Source organism: Chelonoidis abingdonii, chromosome 3 (assembly GCF_003597395.2).
Source record: "Chelonoidis abingdonii isolate Lonesome George chromosome 3, CheloAbing_2.0, whole genome shotgun sequence".
NCBI classification, from domain to species: Eukaryota; Metazoa; Chordata; order Testudines; family Testudinidae; genus Chelonoidis; species Chelonoidis abingdonii.
The window spans coordinates 212,115,868-212,131,786 of record NC_133771.1 but is presented as its reverse complement, the minus strand read 5'-3'; the positions used below and the strand labels follow the sequence as shown (position 1 = coordinate 212,131,786).

The window sequence follows — 15,919 nt, the reverse complement described above, 5'->3', positions numbered from 1 at the left end:
GGAAGCCACCATTAACCTCTGCAACCAGCCAGGAGATCCTAGAGGAGGAAGTGGGGATGGAAAAACCATTCTTCCCTCTCCCTTCTACTCTAACACCAGCACAGCAGACATGCAGACACCCAGCTTCCTTCTGTAGCCATTTCCGGGGCTTGCAGACCCTGCTCTGGGGGGAGGGGTCGGAAGTTGGTACCTCTCTGTTCTTAGGTCAAGGAGGAACAATCCATCCCTGAGACAGTAAAACAACTGCCAGTTATTAGCACAGAGGGCCAGCTTTATCATTGCCTTGCACCTTGTGCATTCCTTCACATCACCATGAGTATAAATGCCCCCAGGTTAGAACGATAATGACTTACACACAATTTGCACTAAAGTAACTGCATAAGGTAGGGTGGAACCAGGCCCAGAGTGTCTTAGTCCTCACAATGGGCTTCCAAACTTATTCCTACCGGGGACCACTTCTCAAGTGGTAATGCTCTAGAGGGCAGCGTCCAAGACCCAATCCCCTGGTAGAAATGATAGCGCTCATTGGTAGGTGTCATCTGGCCAACCACTGCGGACTGAGTGAAAGCATGAGTCTCTACAGCCTGAGCTAGAAACTCTAGCTGGGCACTCAAGAGAACTATATCTTCTGGATTAGGCACAAAGGGGAGACATGACACACACTGACTGGTGGGTTACATGAAAAGTACTAAGGAGACCAGAAGAAAATACACTGCCTTCAGTGTGCTGTGTCTGCCTGCTTGGTAGCATCTTTTCCATTCCAAGTAGTGCTGTGTGACTCCTCTCTCTAGGTGTCAGACAACTTGAAATTTATCAGTCCTGGATGTCTCCTCATTGACTGCAGCCCTCACTGCTCTAAATCAGTCCAGGTCCCTTTGCAGTCCGGATCGGTTTTCCACTGTATTTGCCACCTTTTCCAATTAGGGTGTCATCCACAAATGTGATAACAGTTGAACTTTATACCAACAATACTCTCAGCAAAGAAAACCATGGAGCAGCTGCCTGGGGTGCAGAAAATTGTTTATCTTTACTTTAGTTGGTCAAGAAAATCCTTTGAGCAGTCCTCCAAAGAGTCTAGGATTGGGCTACAAGTAGGGGGAAAACGTCGGTGCTTGAAAACTGATTGATGCTGAAAGAAACAACTCTACGGATCACCTGAAAGGGACTCTTCAACTACTATTGGCCATGGAGCACAGTTCTGGGATCCTCAGTTCTAGATAGTTCACCATCTCTGTTCATCATCAATAAGTTTTTTTCAAGCCATTTGCATCAGGACATCTGAAAAAATATTGTACGCTGCACTCTTTAAACAGGATTTTTTTATGTTCTTGTAATGGGGTTAAGCATTTGTTATTTATCTGCTTAGCTCATTGTGTCCCTACTGCATTAATAATCCTGATCGGATAGAAGGATCAACTAATTGACCTAATGGTCTGCTTCTCCATTACCTTGCACATTGGCCCTAAGGTTCCTTTGCACCACTCTGACAACCTAAAAGGGCCAAATAAGTCTTTTCCAAGTTTAATTTCTATGATTTCTCCATGGTGACATATAGGGCCAGAGCGCTCAGATTTTGCCTCTTTGGTTAAGCACTTAGAAATGCCGGCTGATTGCACTCTTGCTCGTTCAAAGGCATGGATGGGAGCTACAGTATAACCTTCTGTGCAGCCAGCAAAATGAACCCATGACACTACGTGTATCTGACAGCCCATTCCACTTTAGTATCCCATATTTCTAGCCTGGAAGCCCAGCCAAGCTATGCTGAAGGTTTTTGAGCTGTTTTAAGTCTCAGGCAGGATTATCATTGCCGGGGTTTGAGAGGTACTTGGATGTACAGTAAACGCAATCTGTCGCTATATAAGGAAGAGGGGGTTTAAAACAAAAGCCAATCTGGAATCTATGGATTTAACATTCTGCGATGCTCATTTCAGAAAATGAATAGATTCAATCATTTCTGAGGTGTTCACACCCAGCATTCTCCTCAGAAACTACTGGAAGGGAGTCTCTTTCAAAAGAAGTCCAATTGGCTGATGTAACAGCAGGCCACAGTTTTAAAAAATCAAACTGTGACACTGGTACACATGTGAAGGTGGTTCATTCTGCCCCCTTAATTATATAATCTGTACATTGAACCCTCTGTCCCCTAGGCTAAAAGCCCTGGATCCTGCAATCAGCAAAGGGGTCACAGCCCGTATGGACTGCAGAGGGGCCTAATGCATATGGTGCCCATGCATCATTCTGGACTTCAGTCATGCTCATTTATCTTTTTAAAGAGTGCCCACTTCTCTACAGCACTCCGAGTAAATTTCCAGTGTGATACAGGAGAATATAATGATTTCCGTTAACACAAGTGGCAGCTACATGATTATTTCCCTGCAAATTTCTTCCCAATGTGTCCAGGGCACCCATGATAGAGCCTCCGCGCTATTTAGCAGTCAGCCCGGCTGCATCCTTTGATAGCAGTGATTTTAAAGACCTTCTGAAAAATGAAGATCTTAGGCGGCACTGAATTGTTTGAAGTGCACATTATCAGGCTCTTTTACTTACATGCTTGAGAATGCTTTAAAATTATTCATTAGTCTGGAGTATAAAATCCCTGCCTAGTTCCACCCTCCTGGTCCTTTGGCCTCTTGTGGGCCACTGTTAATTAAGAAACTGCTATCTAGCATGTTTTCCTGGCCCATCTCCTCTGTTCAAACTCCTACTTAGAGAAATTATCACTCGGTTGCTGTATTATAGTAAGTCATTTGATTGTATTTATTTATATTGCTTATGCTGTGAGTCAAACTGTCGAAAGATTATTAACTTTTGTTCATTATGGTTGTGTATGAACAGTTTGCACAGACAGTGCAGAAAAAACTGGTCTCCTCTCAAAATCCTTCCACATCTCCCTTTGCATTTAAAAAAATAAATGGTAGGAGAGCTCCTTAATTAATAGTCAATATTCACTCTAATTCATTTAAGATCCACAACTGTTAGAGTGGCACATGGTCTTAAAAGCTGAAATGCATGGAATGGTTAATAAAAATCTTTTTTTCAAAGCGATTACTCATCATCATTTCTAGCTGTGGTTTTGAATGGTGAAGCTAGGAGAACATCCAAAATGTTCACATTAAACCCGAATCAAAATAAAAAAACTAGCAGATCCTGCAGCTGATACAGTGGAGGTGAAGCATCAGGCCTCTTTCCTTTTATGGCTGTTGATGAGCGACTTTGGATTCCCCCCCCCCAACGTTTCATCCATTATTTTGCTATAGAGCATTTCTAGCTCAGAATGAGAGAGCAAATAGGACCAGATTTAAAGTTCATTTAAATCACAGTGGGAGGCTTTCCGTTAACTTCAACGGGATTTGCATCAGTAAAAGTGCCGCATAATCCCACTGATCACTGCTTTGAAACCAAGCAGTGAGGAAAAGGAGATGGCTGCAAAAAGGAGACAGAATTTCTTTTACCTAGGAGCATAATCAGCCACACCCATGTGGAACCACATGGACTCCAGTGGAGTGCAGATCTGATTGCCCGATCTGTGTCGAAAAGAGTAAAAATGCACAGACTGTAAATCAGTGGTGGGCAACCTGCAGCTTGTCAGCGTAATCCACTGGTGGGCCGCAAGACAGTTTGTTTACATTGGCATGGCCGCCGGCAGCTCCCAGTGGCTGCGGTTTGCCCTTCCCAGCCAATGGGAGCTGCAGGAAGCGGCGGCCAGCACATCCCATCACTGCGAGCTCTCTGGGGCAAGGGCCATCATTTTGTTCTGGGTTGACGTAGTGCCTAGTACAATGGAATCCATGACTAAGGTTCCTAGGGGCTTCCACAATACAAATAATAAATAACATTGCCATCTAAATTCTGTCTCTTATATACCAGGCCCAACAGCAAGCAATATGATTTCAAATGTACTTTCAGGTGCTGGGAACTAGTAAGAATATGTAGCTAAAATAAATGAATATATTTGAAAAAATATGGTTTTCATTATAAATCCAGAAGCAAATCTCATCTCAGTTTGCAATGTACCTTCTTTTTTTTTTTAACAGCTGTATTCTAGTTTGGATGTGCCCCTTTTGTAGCTTTTATAACTGGTTCTAGCTTGCAGTAGCTTCTCAAACAGGTTGCTCACAAAAGATCAGGGTGTGTGATACAAATATATTTACATTAGCTAACAAATTCTGCATGTACTGATAAAATACAAAAGAGACGGGTAGTGATGGATATTAGATCAGAATTGCATATTTTATGTTTGACAGGTTTATAAATAAAGAAGTGCCAGTCTCCAGTTTTGGCCAACACCTAAGACTGAACCAAGGATCTTCCAGAGCTAATAGCAGGAGTTCCTACGGCTTGAGTTTAAGAGCCAGGCTCTACATCTAGGGGCTGCAACAGACTCACGCTCCATGGAATGGGACCAGAGGGAATTGCGTAACACACAATGTTCAGTGAATTGCAAAGATAATGGGTCGAATTCATCCCATTCATTCATAATTCCAACAGAGTAACTAGTGATGGTTTCACAGAGTGAGAAGTTACAAGTATTTTAAAGTATGCACACAGATACTGTAGAACAACATACATGGGCCAGATTCTGTCGGTTCTACCAGGGTAACTGCATTAACTTGAGTGGTGTTGACACCAGTATTACAGAGCTCAGAATGTGCTTCAAGATCTACTGATGAAAAATGCTACATACAAGCTAGGTATTATTTATTTATCTATCATTATTAATAATCATCATTTCCAGAATGCATTTAAGTGTATATGTCAAAGGAAATTAAGCAAATGGTATTTTGTGTGAATCTTAATAAAATTCTTTAACTGACTTACTTAGTGACCACTCTTTGAAAACTACCTAAAAAAGAGAAAGAAAAAGAAAAAAAAGACAGAAGGCACAAAATGTAAGACTATGTTCTGAAAAGAAACTGAAAAAATACACTGTGTTAAAAGAAGAGATATACATTTTTACACAAAAATGTGTTTCCAATTTGCACTGCAGGCTAACGGAAAAATAAAAGCCAAATATAGCAAAAATAGTCAAAATTACAAATTTTGATTCAACTTTTCCATCAACATTTCAACATAGAAAGGGATGAAATTTTCCTGAAAATTCTAACCCATTGTTAGAAACCTCCAGGTTTCATAATGAAAATGCAGTTTTGTAACTAAACAAGACACAAAAAATTATACTATCCTTTATGGGTATGATGGCAAATACTTGATTTGACTACAAAGACTTTGGATCAGGCCCCAAGTCAGTTTTGTTTAGCAGTGGCAGAATGATCAGTATCGTGAAGCTTAGCAATGAATGAAATCACAACGCACCCTGTCCATGTGTGTAAATGTGAAAGTTGTTATCGGGGCTTTGCTAAAAGGAGGTTCTTCCCATTCTAGGACAGAAGAAAAGAGAAAGGCAGGCTAGGAAATGAAATTTCCCTCTCAAAGAAAGTTCTGGCTTTGGCATGGGGAGGATGAATGAGAAGTGAATTTCTCTGAATCAGGATGAAAAAGTAAAATTGAAGTTTTTCAAAGAATGAAAAATTCCATTTCAGGAGAACGGGCTTGCACCAAGTTGCCCAGTTCTCTGGGCAGCTAGCTCTTGGGGCTACCTGATTCTGTATGCAGACAGTTGCCTGGGTGATTGGGCAGTGCCAGAACGCAGCTGCCCGGGGGATCAGGAAGCCAGGGGTACCTGGTTGGGCTGGTAGGAAACCGGGCTGAGAGGCAGCAAGCCTGGTTGGTGTTTCGTCAAACATTTTCATGGAATCTATGTTTGAGGAACATCTAGATTCTGTCGAATCAGAATTGTCCAATAGAAAAAAGTTCCTTTTTGACCAGCTCTAACACAGGGGCTTATTCAAAAGTTTAGGAGATAAACAAAAACCATGTTTTTCTCTTTTAGGGCTGGCTAGGTGTGGACTACAAAAACACCATCAGCTTTCAATGAAAGAGAAATCATTTTTAGAATCCTACTTGTCTACAATAGCCAACAACGTGTTAATTAGCTTCATAATTACCATAAAATAACATTCCATCATCACCTCATGGCAATTCATGGTAACAATCATAATTTGCATTTACCATTTCGGCTTATCTCATGGAAACCACACAGTTAACTTGTGTGATTACTGTTCTTCACACGCCTGCAAAAAACACATTTCATATAGACAAAATTTATTTTGGGATAGTAATGGAAAAGGCTTATGGTGATGAGACAGCAGATGTTATGCTCAGAAAGAGGAAGATGGATTATTACAAATGTTCGTATGAAAGTGTAAGAAGGGATCTTCTTTGCATGGGAGGATTATAATCAAGGAAAGAGTGGTATAATAATTTTTCTAATATATTTGTCTTTGAAAATGGAACAATCATCCAACTGTCTCAGAAATGTTATTAAGGATTACAAAGGGGGAAATATATATGCACAGAATTACAATACAAACTGTATTTAACAGAATTTCTTCAAGAGGTTAATCAATATAATCCTTTGAAGATTACAGAACTGCCTTAAGTTCTTTCCATAACTTTGAACTACATCAAAATTCTTCCATTAAAAAAATAAATACAGGATTGAGTTTCCTATAAAGCTTCCCCTACCATTAGTGATTTGTTATCAGGATTTTCAGTTAGGTAAATCAAAGGTGATACATAATCAAGTAAATGCAAATTAAAGAATCCCTACTCTTTTTTTATGCTCAGGAAGAGCTGTGAAAGTTTTGTGCAGAGCTGCAAGTGGTTTGTTTTTTAATAATGGTGAAAGGATATAACCCTGTAAATAAAGGAGCCTGTGGAGGCTTTTAGAATAAGCAAACAACTTGCAAAAGTAGCTTCAAAAAACAGCTTCAGCTCCGTCTAATCCCTCCTCCAAAATCAATTTTTGATTTTTTTGTTACTATAAGACAACATCCCATATTTCCAGACCCGTCATCCTATTGGTAAGAGTCTCAGTTACCTGACTCCTGACGATTATGCCAAGGTTCGAGTTACATTTCCAGGCAGTAAATATACAAAACATTCCTCCTATGATCTCAACCTTCCCATCTCCTTGCTTAATCCGGAAATTCGGCTACTAATGCATCCCAAATATCTGCCTTGCTCGGTAGCCAATACCTGCCAACGTGTGGGGCTCATCAGGAGAGGGAGTTTGCAACATTAATACATCTGGGACTATATGATTAGAGTGTCTGAGGACTCTAAAACTAATACGTACAGCATTTGTGCAACCAAAGTCCCTGGTGGCATCAGTACAGAATTTCAGTAGCTAGCCCAGCTCAAAAGGAGGAGGAGGAGGAATTATTCATTCCTACCTGGTTCAGTGCAGTTCTTGACATATCGATTTTCTGTTTCCTCTGGGATCTCAGTGGCATTGCCCTCTGTTGCCTGCAGCAGCCTCCTCCCACTCCACTTATCGTAAGTTTCCACAGGATAGTTCAGGACATCATAACCTAGAGGAAAAGGGCACGAGATGAATGCTCTTGCTCTGAGGAGGATAAAGAGGCTAGCGCCTATATTCTCCCAAGGGACTTTTCACACTTCCCTGATACAGACACTATCTGCTATGCCTTCACAGAACCGAGGCCCTGCAGTCCAGCTATCCTAGCCCCCCAGGACTAGTCTCAGATTTCCCGTTAGTTTAAGCACCCCTTTTCCAGCGCTCCATCTTGTGGTTACTCTGGGTTACAGTTCACATCTTCAGGGACACGTAGCAGATGTTGCAGATGGCTCATGCACAGGCTTTGCAAAGGTTTCTAAACACAATTACTCTGTATATAGCACACAAGACATACAGAGCCAGATAAAATAATAAAACTCCTATACAAATTTCCTGGCCTCAGTTTCCTTACCACTCTGGAGCATTCTTTGGAATTAGGAGTGAAGTTCTCTAGGATGGCCAAGAACCTTCTCCTACAGCTCATGATTTTTCTTCCAAATAATGGAGTCTCCCCCTCTGCTCCATGAAATTTTGGGCTAAAACCCACTTCATCGGATGCATGCTGTGGAAAATACAGTAGGAAGATATATGTACACAGAGAACATGAAAAAATCTCATGTTCTCTGTGTATATATATCTCCCTACTGTATTTTCCACAGCATGCATCCGATGAAGTGGGTTTTAGCCCACAAAACCTTATGCTCAAATAAATGTGTTAGTCTCTAAGGTGCCACAAATACTCCTCTTTATTCTGTTATTACTTTTGTTTCTTATTTCCACTCCCCCCTCTCACACACACAATCTTTCTCATTTTCTCTCTCCACTTTGGCTTAAAGAAGGTGCTGCTAAATGAAGCTCTACTTTAGCAATAACAACAAAAACACTTGGCCATTTTCCATAACATTCTTGGCATGATGCTGCTCAGGCTTGGACATTTCATGTTGGTCTAATTAGTGAGAGTGCATGCTCACATGTTAGCTACATCCATCCTACAGAGCTTCAGACTTTGAGGGAAAATATTGTTTTAAGACAGAGGGGTGCCCATTGTAAGAGCAAAAAAAAAAAAATTAAGCACATCTCCTACTGAATCCTTGAGCCCAATGTAATAAATAGCAAATGGAGTTTTGGCTGGATTTCCATCACATCTGTACATCTTTCTTTCATTAGAATCCAGTCCCTCTTTAACTCTTGTTTTGCTAGTTCAGCATTTTACATGTTATCCTAAAGATGCATATAATTGCAGTTGATCTCTTGCCCCCATGGTGACAGCTGTTCAGAGTGTTGTAAAGCTATGTCATTCTACCCATTAGAGAGGAGGTGAGGTTTCATGTCAACCAAATGAGGCTCTTCCAGACAACTAAAAAACTACAGCCTTGAATCTGGAAGAGAATTTGAGAGCATGGGAGGGTCAGCTCAGCGGTAGAATCCTTGTACAGGACTGGAGACTACGCTATGTTAGCTTCAAAAGGGAGACCAGCCCCATCCTTCTCGGACAGAAGGATAGAGGGCATTTGTAAAATGGCTGACTGGCACACACGACTCCTTATAGCTGGGCACTGAAAGGCCTTCTCAGTTGTCTTCACCAAATGCCATTCAAGCCTGCTGGTGGGCCACTTCTTATGACTTGGCCCTCCAGCCAGGTCCCGTTCCCTCTCACTCCTTCCCACTGCATACCCACAGTCTAAACTGAATGCAAAGGAACGTACGCTCTTCCAGCCTTGCTAGGCCCAATCCTTAACACATTTTTCACTGCCCTCCCAGGCTCTGCAAAGCACCTTGCTGCTCTTCTACAAAGGCTGCCTCACAGGACTTTCCTCCCTTGACACCAGCTCCTCCCAACCAAGCTGCTGACCCCTCAGGTTTTCTCCCAGACCTGTTTCAAGTGTTTCCTTCACTCCTGCTTCCCTTCTTCCTTCATGGTCCATCCCAGTTCCCTCCTGCAGTTCTTCTCAGGCTTGGTTTCAGTCTTAATTAAACCTGACACACCCTCGAGCAACCATCATGGGCACTAATTGTGCTCTCTAGCTCCCCTTAACCCTTCCAGTACCAGTGCAGAGTTCACACAGCTCATCACAGTATGAGAGGGAGAGAACGTCATAGAGAGTGAGGGTAATACAGCAGGAGGGAGCATCAAATCTCTGGACTCAGGACACTGAGGATTAAAGAAAAGGAACAGCCCCTATATTTAGGTTGCCTGATATTTTCCACTATAAAAGATTTTGTGACTTTTTTTTGAGAAGCTCTAACATCTCCATTGTTTGCAGCAAGCCTCTAAAATTCAGCAGGGAGAAATCACTGGGGTCAGAAAAGTGCCTTTTCTTTGTCCCAAGAAATTCCATTTTGTCTTTGTATTATGACATCGTTTAATTCTATGATCACATACTGCTTTTTCCACAGGACCCCGCCTCATTCAGTCCACAGAGGGGATACGCACAAGGGGGCAGAATTAAAGTTTCACAAGTAACATTAAATCTGCCATTCTGCAACTTTTGAGCACTTGACTTTGTAAATTAAACATCAGTATTTTAACTTGACTTTTGTGCATGTCAGAACCACAGTCATTCAACCCACTTTACACACTTCAAAATACACTGTTTCCTAATTGCTTTGTCTCTGAATGACCTTCAGGAGTTAACTGTATAAATATGTCATGGATGGAGACAGATTTTAATCCCAAAGCATTAATTCAGATGAATTTTGTAACGTCACTTACAATAGCACAGGATCAGCCTTCATTTTTCATAATAAACGTACTTCCAGCAGCTGAGCTAAGCAGTCTGAGATCCACACAGGACTTGTTTTCAGAGCAAAGGGCTTTTTTCTGAGCAGTTACAGTTTCATTCTCCGGTGAAGGGAAAGAGAAAAAAAAAAACCATCCTCTTTCTAGGATTTTTATTCCCCAAAACTCCTGACAGATCTCTTCCTTCTCTTCACAATACAGAGCAGTTATCTTGTTTCAGAATTTGAACCTACCCAAAAGGAAAACTAAACATAAGTCATTCAGAACAAGCTTGGGAAAAGCTCCATTTGGCAAGGACACGGTGAGTAAAAGGATTCCATTCTGCACTCACTTAAATGGGTGTGCGTAAGAGCAGAATTAGGTCCAGCTGAAATGGATAAAGCTATGTTGATGTACAGCAGTGAAGGATCTGGCTCAGAGTCTCCAGCTTTAATTAGGTTAAACCATCTCAGAGCTGAGTTTGCAACCTATAGGCCAAATTCTGCTTTTGGATACTCGGATGTAAATAGAATTTCTCTCTATAGATCAAGGGGAAATAGAAAAGGTGAAATGAAATCCTTTTTAAGACCGTGGCCCACGAACAGAAAGGATGCCAAGATTTTAAAATTCCAGATAAATACATTTGATGATGTAATTAAAAACAAAAACAAAAAACAAACAAACAAAAAACCACACCATTGCTGCTAAGGCCCAAAATTGGGGTTTCACATTTCCACAGTGCATCCTGAAGTTGAGCAGGAAGCGGCTTGATGCTAACCCTGCCTGAGGTGGTTGCAATGTCATCAGCTGGAGTGAAGAGAACACAGGAGCCTGAACTCGGTGTCTTGGCAGATTATGTGAAAGTGGGACTGACTTAATTCAGGTTTAACCCTTGAGATGCATCAAACCTGGTCAGTCTTCTGAGGTTTAGGGAGGTCAGCAGGGCGTGCTGTGGTAGGCAGGAGAGAGAGATCGGTGCAAGGAAGAAAGGGCAGGGTAGATCAGAGGAAGCGCTAGAGTGAGTCAAGACTGGGTTTGCCCAAGAGTCCCTTTGAAAGTGAATTAAACTAAACCAAATTAAGGTCACTTTAATTCTGAGTAAGAGCATCCACACAAGGGTTTAATGTATCTTAACTAATCCCCTTTAAATACTCGTTTTATGTTAATAGGATTAATTTTCCTGAGTATTCCTGTGTAGATAGGCCCTAAATAATATAGATAGCATATGTGTGTTTATCCAAAACTCTTCTTGGAGCTGCCAAATTGGGGCGGAAGTCTTGTGAGAACAAGCTCCATGATGAGATGGCTGCTGCGTTCTGCTAATGGTTACAAAAGTGAAACAGAGGAAAAGAAACAGCTGATCAGGTCTCAGTTTTGTGTGAAGGTTTTTGTGGACAGGGTGTCTTATTTCATCCAATGCTGGTGTAGCCATGTTGGTCTCAGGATATTAAAGAGACACGAGAGGGAAGCAAAAAGACATTCTAGTTATCACCACTGAGGGGACATAAGGCCTTAAGAAATAAGAGAACAGCACCCCTTGAGCCTATGTCCCCTCAGCGAGGATAACTAGAATGTCTTTTAGCTTCCCTATCTCGTCTCTCTAATATCCTGGGACCAACATGGCTACAACAATACTGCAAACAGTAGGAGATATTGAATTTTACCATCTGAAATGAAACTCCACAACATGAAGAAAAGGGAAAAAGGAGAAGCTGGTCCAATAACAGATATTACCTCATCCACCTTGTCTCTCTTATTTATTCATTCAGACTGTCTATAGTTTATGGCTTGAAGTATCAAAGGAACACACCAAAATACCCTGCAGGCTGTGTCTTAATGGATCAAGTACATTAGTGTGCAATGTACTCGTGTCCCTCAATTACAAACTGATCTCAAGGATGTCTGTTGAATTTCAAAGTCAGACCTTAAGAGCTGATCACAGACTTAAAAGAGTCTTGAGAACAGCCTTAATAGGGTCTCAGAGATGATACCTGGTTATGCTCTGATGGGTACAAACCAAATTGGCCTTGGATCTCTCTCTCTCTCACTCTCTCTCACTCTCTCTCTCTCTCACACACACACACACGTATGTGATTGGGGAGCAGGAGTGACTTCATGTGACCAGTCAATGTAACTATCATTTTAAAAAAAGTGTCTGGCAAGGGGAAGGCAAGTAGATGATTTATTTGTAGGGGATTCTAATGATTTTTCCCTGGTGATAAAAATTAACCCTGCCTGTCACTTCAATGGCCATGCACAAATATTCCCTAAAAACCAGTCAGCTGCATGTGTAGGCTACTACAATATCCCAACACAGAAGAGGAAAAACCTGCCTTCTTTATCTTCTCTATGTTTATAGACAATCCTGCCCTTTCCCTACAATTTTTATTAGCAGTTACCTCTGCCATGGCAGTCCATCCCTGGGGACTGCACCTAGATGTGCTGGGAAGGCTTGTGTATTCCACTGACCCTGTGGGAGTTATGCCAGGGTGAGTTTTAATTTCTGATAGGGCTACCCAAGCTGGAGAGGCCCAGGAGAGACAGGGGTGGTGGAGCCTTATTTGTGCCCTAAGCAACGTTTAACCAGCTGGAAAGGATTCCGATTATGGTAATGCCTGTGGGATGGGGGTCACAGTCAGGGATCAGGCCCCACTGCGCTAGGCGTTGTACAGTCTCTGCCCCTAAGAACTCACAATTTATACATAGGTCTAGGCACAGCAAGTGGATAAAACAAATAAATGGGGGAGAGTGCAAGGTAATAAATGGGAAGAATGGAGACATTCACAGTCTGGGTATTTATTCGAGATATTAACGATGACGTACCACCCGGTATAAAGAATTGCTCATCCCACCCTGACAGCTAGATCAATCTCATTCATCAGCCCAGCCCCCCACAAAAGCCTGGGATTTGCAGCTTGCCTGGAGTTTAACACACCTGGGCTCTGGTGGGGCTGGGGAGTGACCTCCAAACTCAAGGGACCCTCAAAGAGAACGCCCTGCCGAACACGTCCACCCCTTTGCAATGAGGCAGCTCCATCCAAAGCCCTCCCTGAGATCCTCTGTAGTAGCATGGCACTGAGAAGTGGAGGGCCCTTAGGTAACTAGGGCCCAAGCCAACTCCTGACTTTTAGGTTAAGACCAATGTTTTGGATTCCACTCAATGGCCTGTTGAAAGCCATGTGCTGCCAACAAGAAACTCAACACAGTAAGGGAGCCACAGGATTTAGGGGCATATTCTTCCATCTGATTCCAGCAGGAGTGCACCTATGGCTTGGGGGCTGGATGGCGGGATAGAGAGAGGACTCGAGCAAGAGAGCAAGCTTGAGTTTTGCATAGTTGTCCTAATGAATCTGGGCTGTGGACACAAGAAATCTGAGCTGGAACAACATTCATAAGAAGAGACAATGGGCCAGATCCTCAGCTGGTGTATATCAGGATAGCTCCCTGGACTCCTGTGGAGCTGCACTGATTTACATCAGCTGACAACAACAACAACAACAACAAAGACAGCGGAGAGAAGCTGACAGACCAGAGACTAGCCCAGCTGAACAAACAAAAGGGAATGATTTGTCATTGCGGCATTTCAAAAACATTATGCATTACCACTAAGGACTTTCAATGTTGGCAGGTATCCTCAGCTCTCGCTTACAATAAACTACTTTCTAAGCACACAGATACTGCTGGCAGGAGCCGAAAACAACACAGCTTTTCTAAGACCTTTTGCCTTTCTCTCTCTCCTGTATTTTTTCCTCTTTTTGTCTCTATTTTTTTCCGCTTGGCTGGACAAATTATCTCCACCTCCCTAAAACTTCTATAATAACTCCAGCGATTACAACAGCACAGTATTCCTGAGGAGAACCAAACCAAAGCAACCAAGAACAATCTCATCTGCTGACATCAGCCAGCAAGCTGCTGGGGGTTCACAGCAAGCTATCCCACCGCGAGTCTCCTTAATAGGATTGCTTTGGCTGCATTAATTGGAGCACTGCACCATATGAAGTTATCCTTTCATTTTTATTCCTTATTAATTTCATTTCACTCCTCTGAATGTACCGCTTTTGGTCCACTCCCCCCAGCATTTATAGGTGGGATGTGGTAAATAATCGACAGCCACCTGGTCAGCTCAGACACAGCAGTTTTTCACAGAGTAATCTGAGCTCAGAATTGCATAATCATTTCATAAATTGATTATTTCACTGTAGTCTTATTTGGGGTGGGGGTGTTTCAACACAGACCATAAATGCTTATGCACCACAGGCTGCCTATGGAAAAACAAAACTCCTGGCTCTGAATAGCAGTCAGTTCTTTAAACCCACTTTTATTTTTACAAATTTCAGTGGAAGGGGAGAGGAGGGTACGCTACAGGAGTCCCCTAGGGCACCATCAGCTGAATTAGTATTAGAGTAGGTCACAGAGGTCATTGTGCTAGATTCTGTACAGACACATAGCAAGAGCCATTGCTTGCCTTGAAAACCTTAGAGCAGAGCAACAGAGGGTGAGATGGGAACAGAGGCACAGAGAGATGAAGGGACATGCCTAAGGTCATAGAGCCAGTCAGGAGCAGAGACAGGTATAAAGCACTGCTCTCCAGACTCCCTGCCCAGTACCCTACTCACTGGACGACACTGCCTCTAAGCTCCTGTTCTGAATTTCCACAGTTCTTCAAATCCACCTTTCTGGGGCCCTACAGAAGATTATGTTGCCTTTGATCACTGATTCACTGTGAACTGGAATCCTTTTAAAATACTGTCCCCTTTAAGACAAGACACGACGCTAAAGTAAAGGAGACATAGCTTCAGCAGCAGTGACAAAATAAACAGATGATCAGGAGGTCCCAGGTTTAGAGAACAAGCAGCAGATTACTTAAGAGGCATTTAAAAATTACCTAACAGTTGGTGGGATTTTCAAAAGCACCCAAGGGATTTAGGAGCCAATCTCTCCCCACTCCACTCGGCATGCATTGATTAGGGAGCGTAGACAGAGTTTGTGGATTCCACCAGCTGGCTAGGCCCCTAAAAGATAGGCACAACAATGACCAGCACTGTAATGCCTAAGGCCATTTGGGACTTAGGTACTTTTGAAAAATCTTTTAACAAGAAATTTTGTGAAATTAATATTAACCTCAGAATCAGTAATCCCCCAGCACTTTAACATGGCAGATGCAAAGAGCATTACCCACTGAGCTTGTGCAGCACTGCACACTCAGAGAGGCCCTGCAGGAACTGCAAACCTAACAAACACCCTTGAAAACAGAGGCTCTGGGAAAAATCAGCTGTCTCAGAGAAGCCAAACTGTTGCTGTCATTTTGACAGGGTGGATCATGCAACTAGCTGAGAGTCTCACCACAACTGGTGCTATTAAAATCAAGTGGCCTTACTCCATGACAGGAAACCTAATCCATTTTCCCTGGCTAGTGGAAGATAACAGGGTGCAGGGGGGTGTCCCTAGTATTTGACTGTGCAAAGGGAGGGCAGGGGGTGGGAAGTTTGGCTCACAGAGAGGCAGGATATGAAGGCAGATGTGGTTGGGTAACAGGGAACACAAAATGGTTTGTGTGCTGATGAGCTCCTTTTGGCTCAGGGCTGGGGGATCTCTACCCCTTTCATCATGGTTCTCATTAATCCTCATCGCTGACTTATGGAAAAGCTGATGACCTTGGCAGTTGAAGAGATGCAGGATTTCTTCTGCCCCAGCCCTTATAATTCATGCCTACAGCCTCACAACCCTGGCCCATAGACATTGAAAGTATTTGGAGCCCCTTAACTGGATTCATCCTCTAT

General features: G+C 42.6%; 1 protein-coding gene across 3 annotated transcripts in view; it reads right to left on the bottom strand.

Annotated features, from left to right (window-relative positions):
- Positions 1-15,919, bottom strand: part of SLC24A3 (solute carrier family 24 member 3) — a 357,605-nt gene that overhangs the window by 304,822 nt on the left and 36,864 nt on the right. For all 3 annotated transcript variants that reach the window (XM_032795892.2, XM_032795894.2, XM_032795893.2), the window contains exon 2: positions 7,296-7,433. In XM_032795892.2, the coding sequence (XP_032651783.1) occupies positions 7,296-7,433 (138 nt within the window). The remainder of the gene's footprint in view (positions 1-7,295; positions 7,434-15,919) is intronic.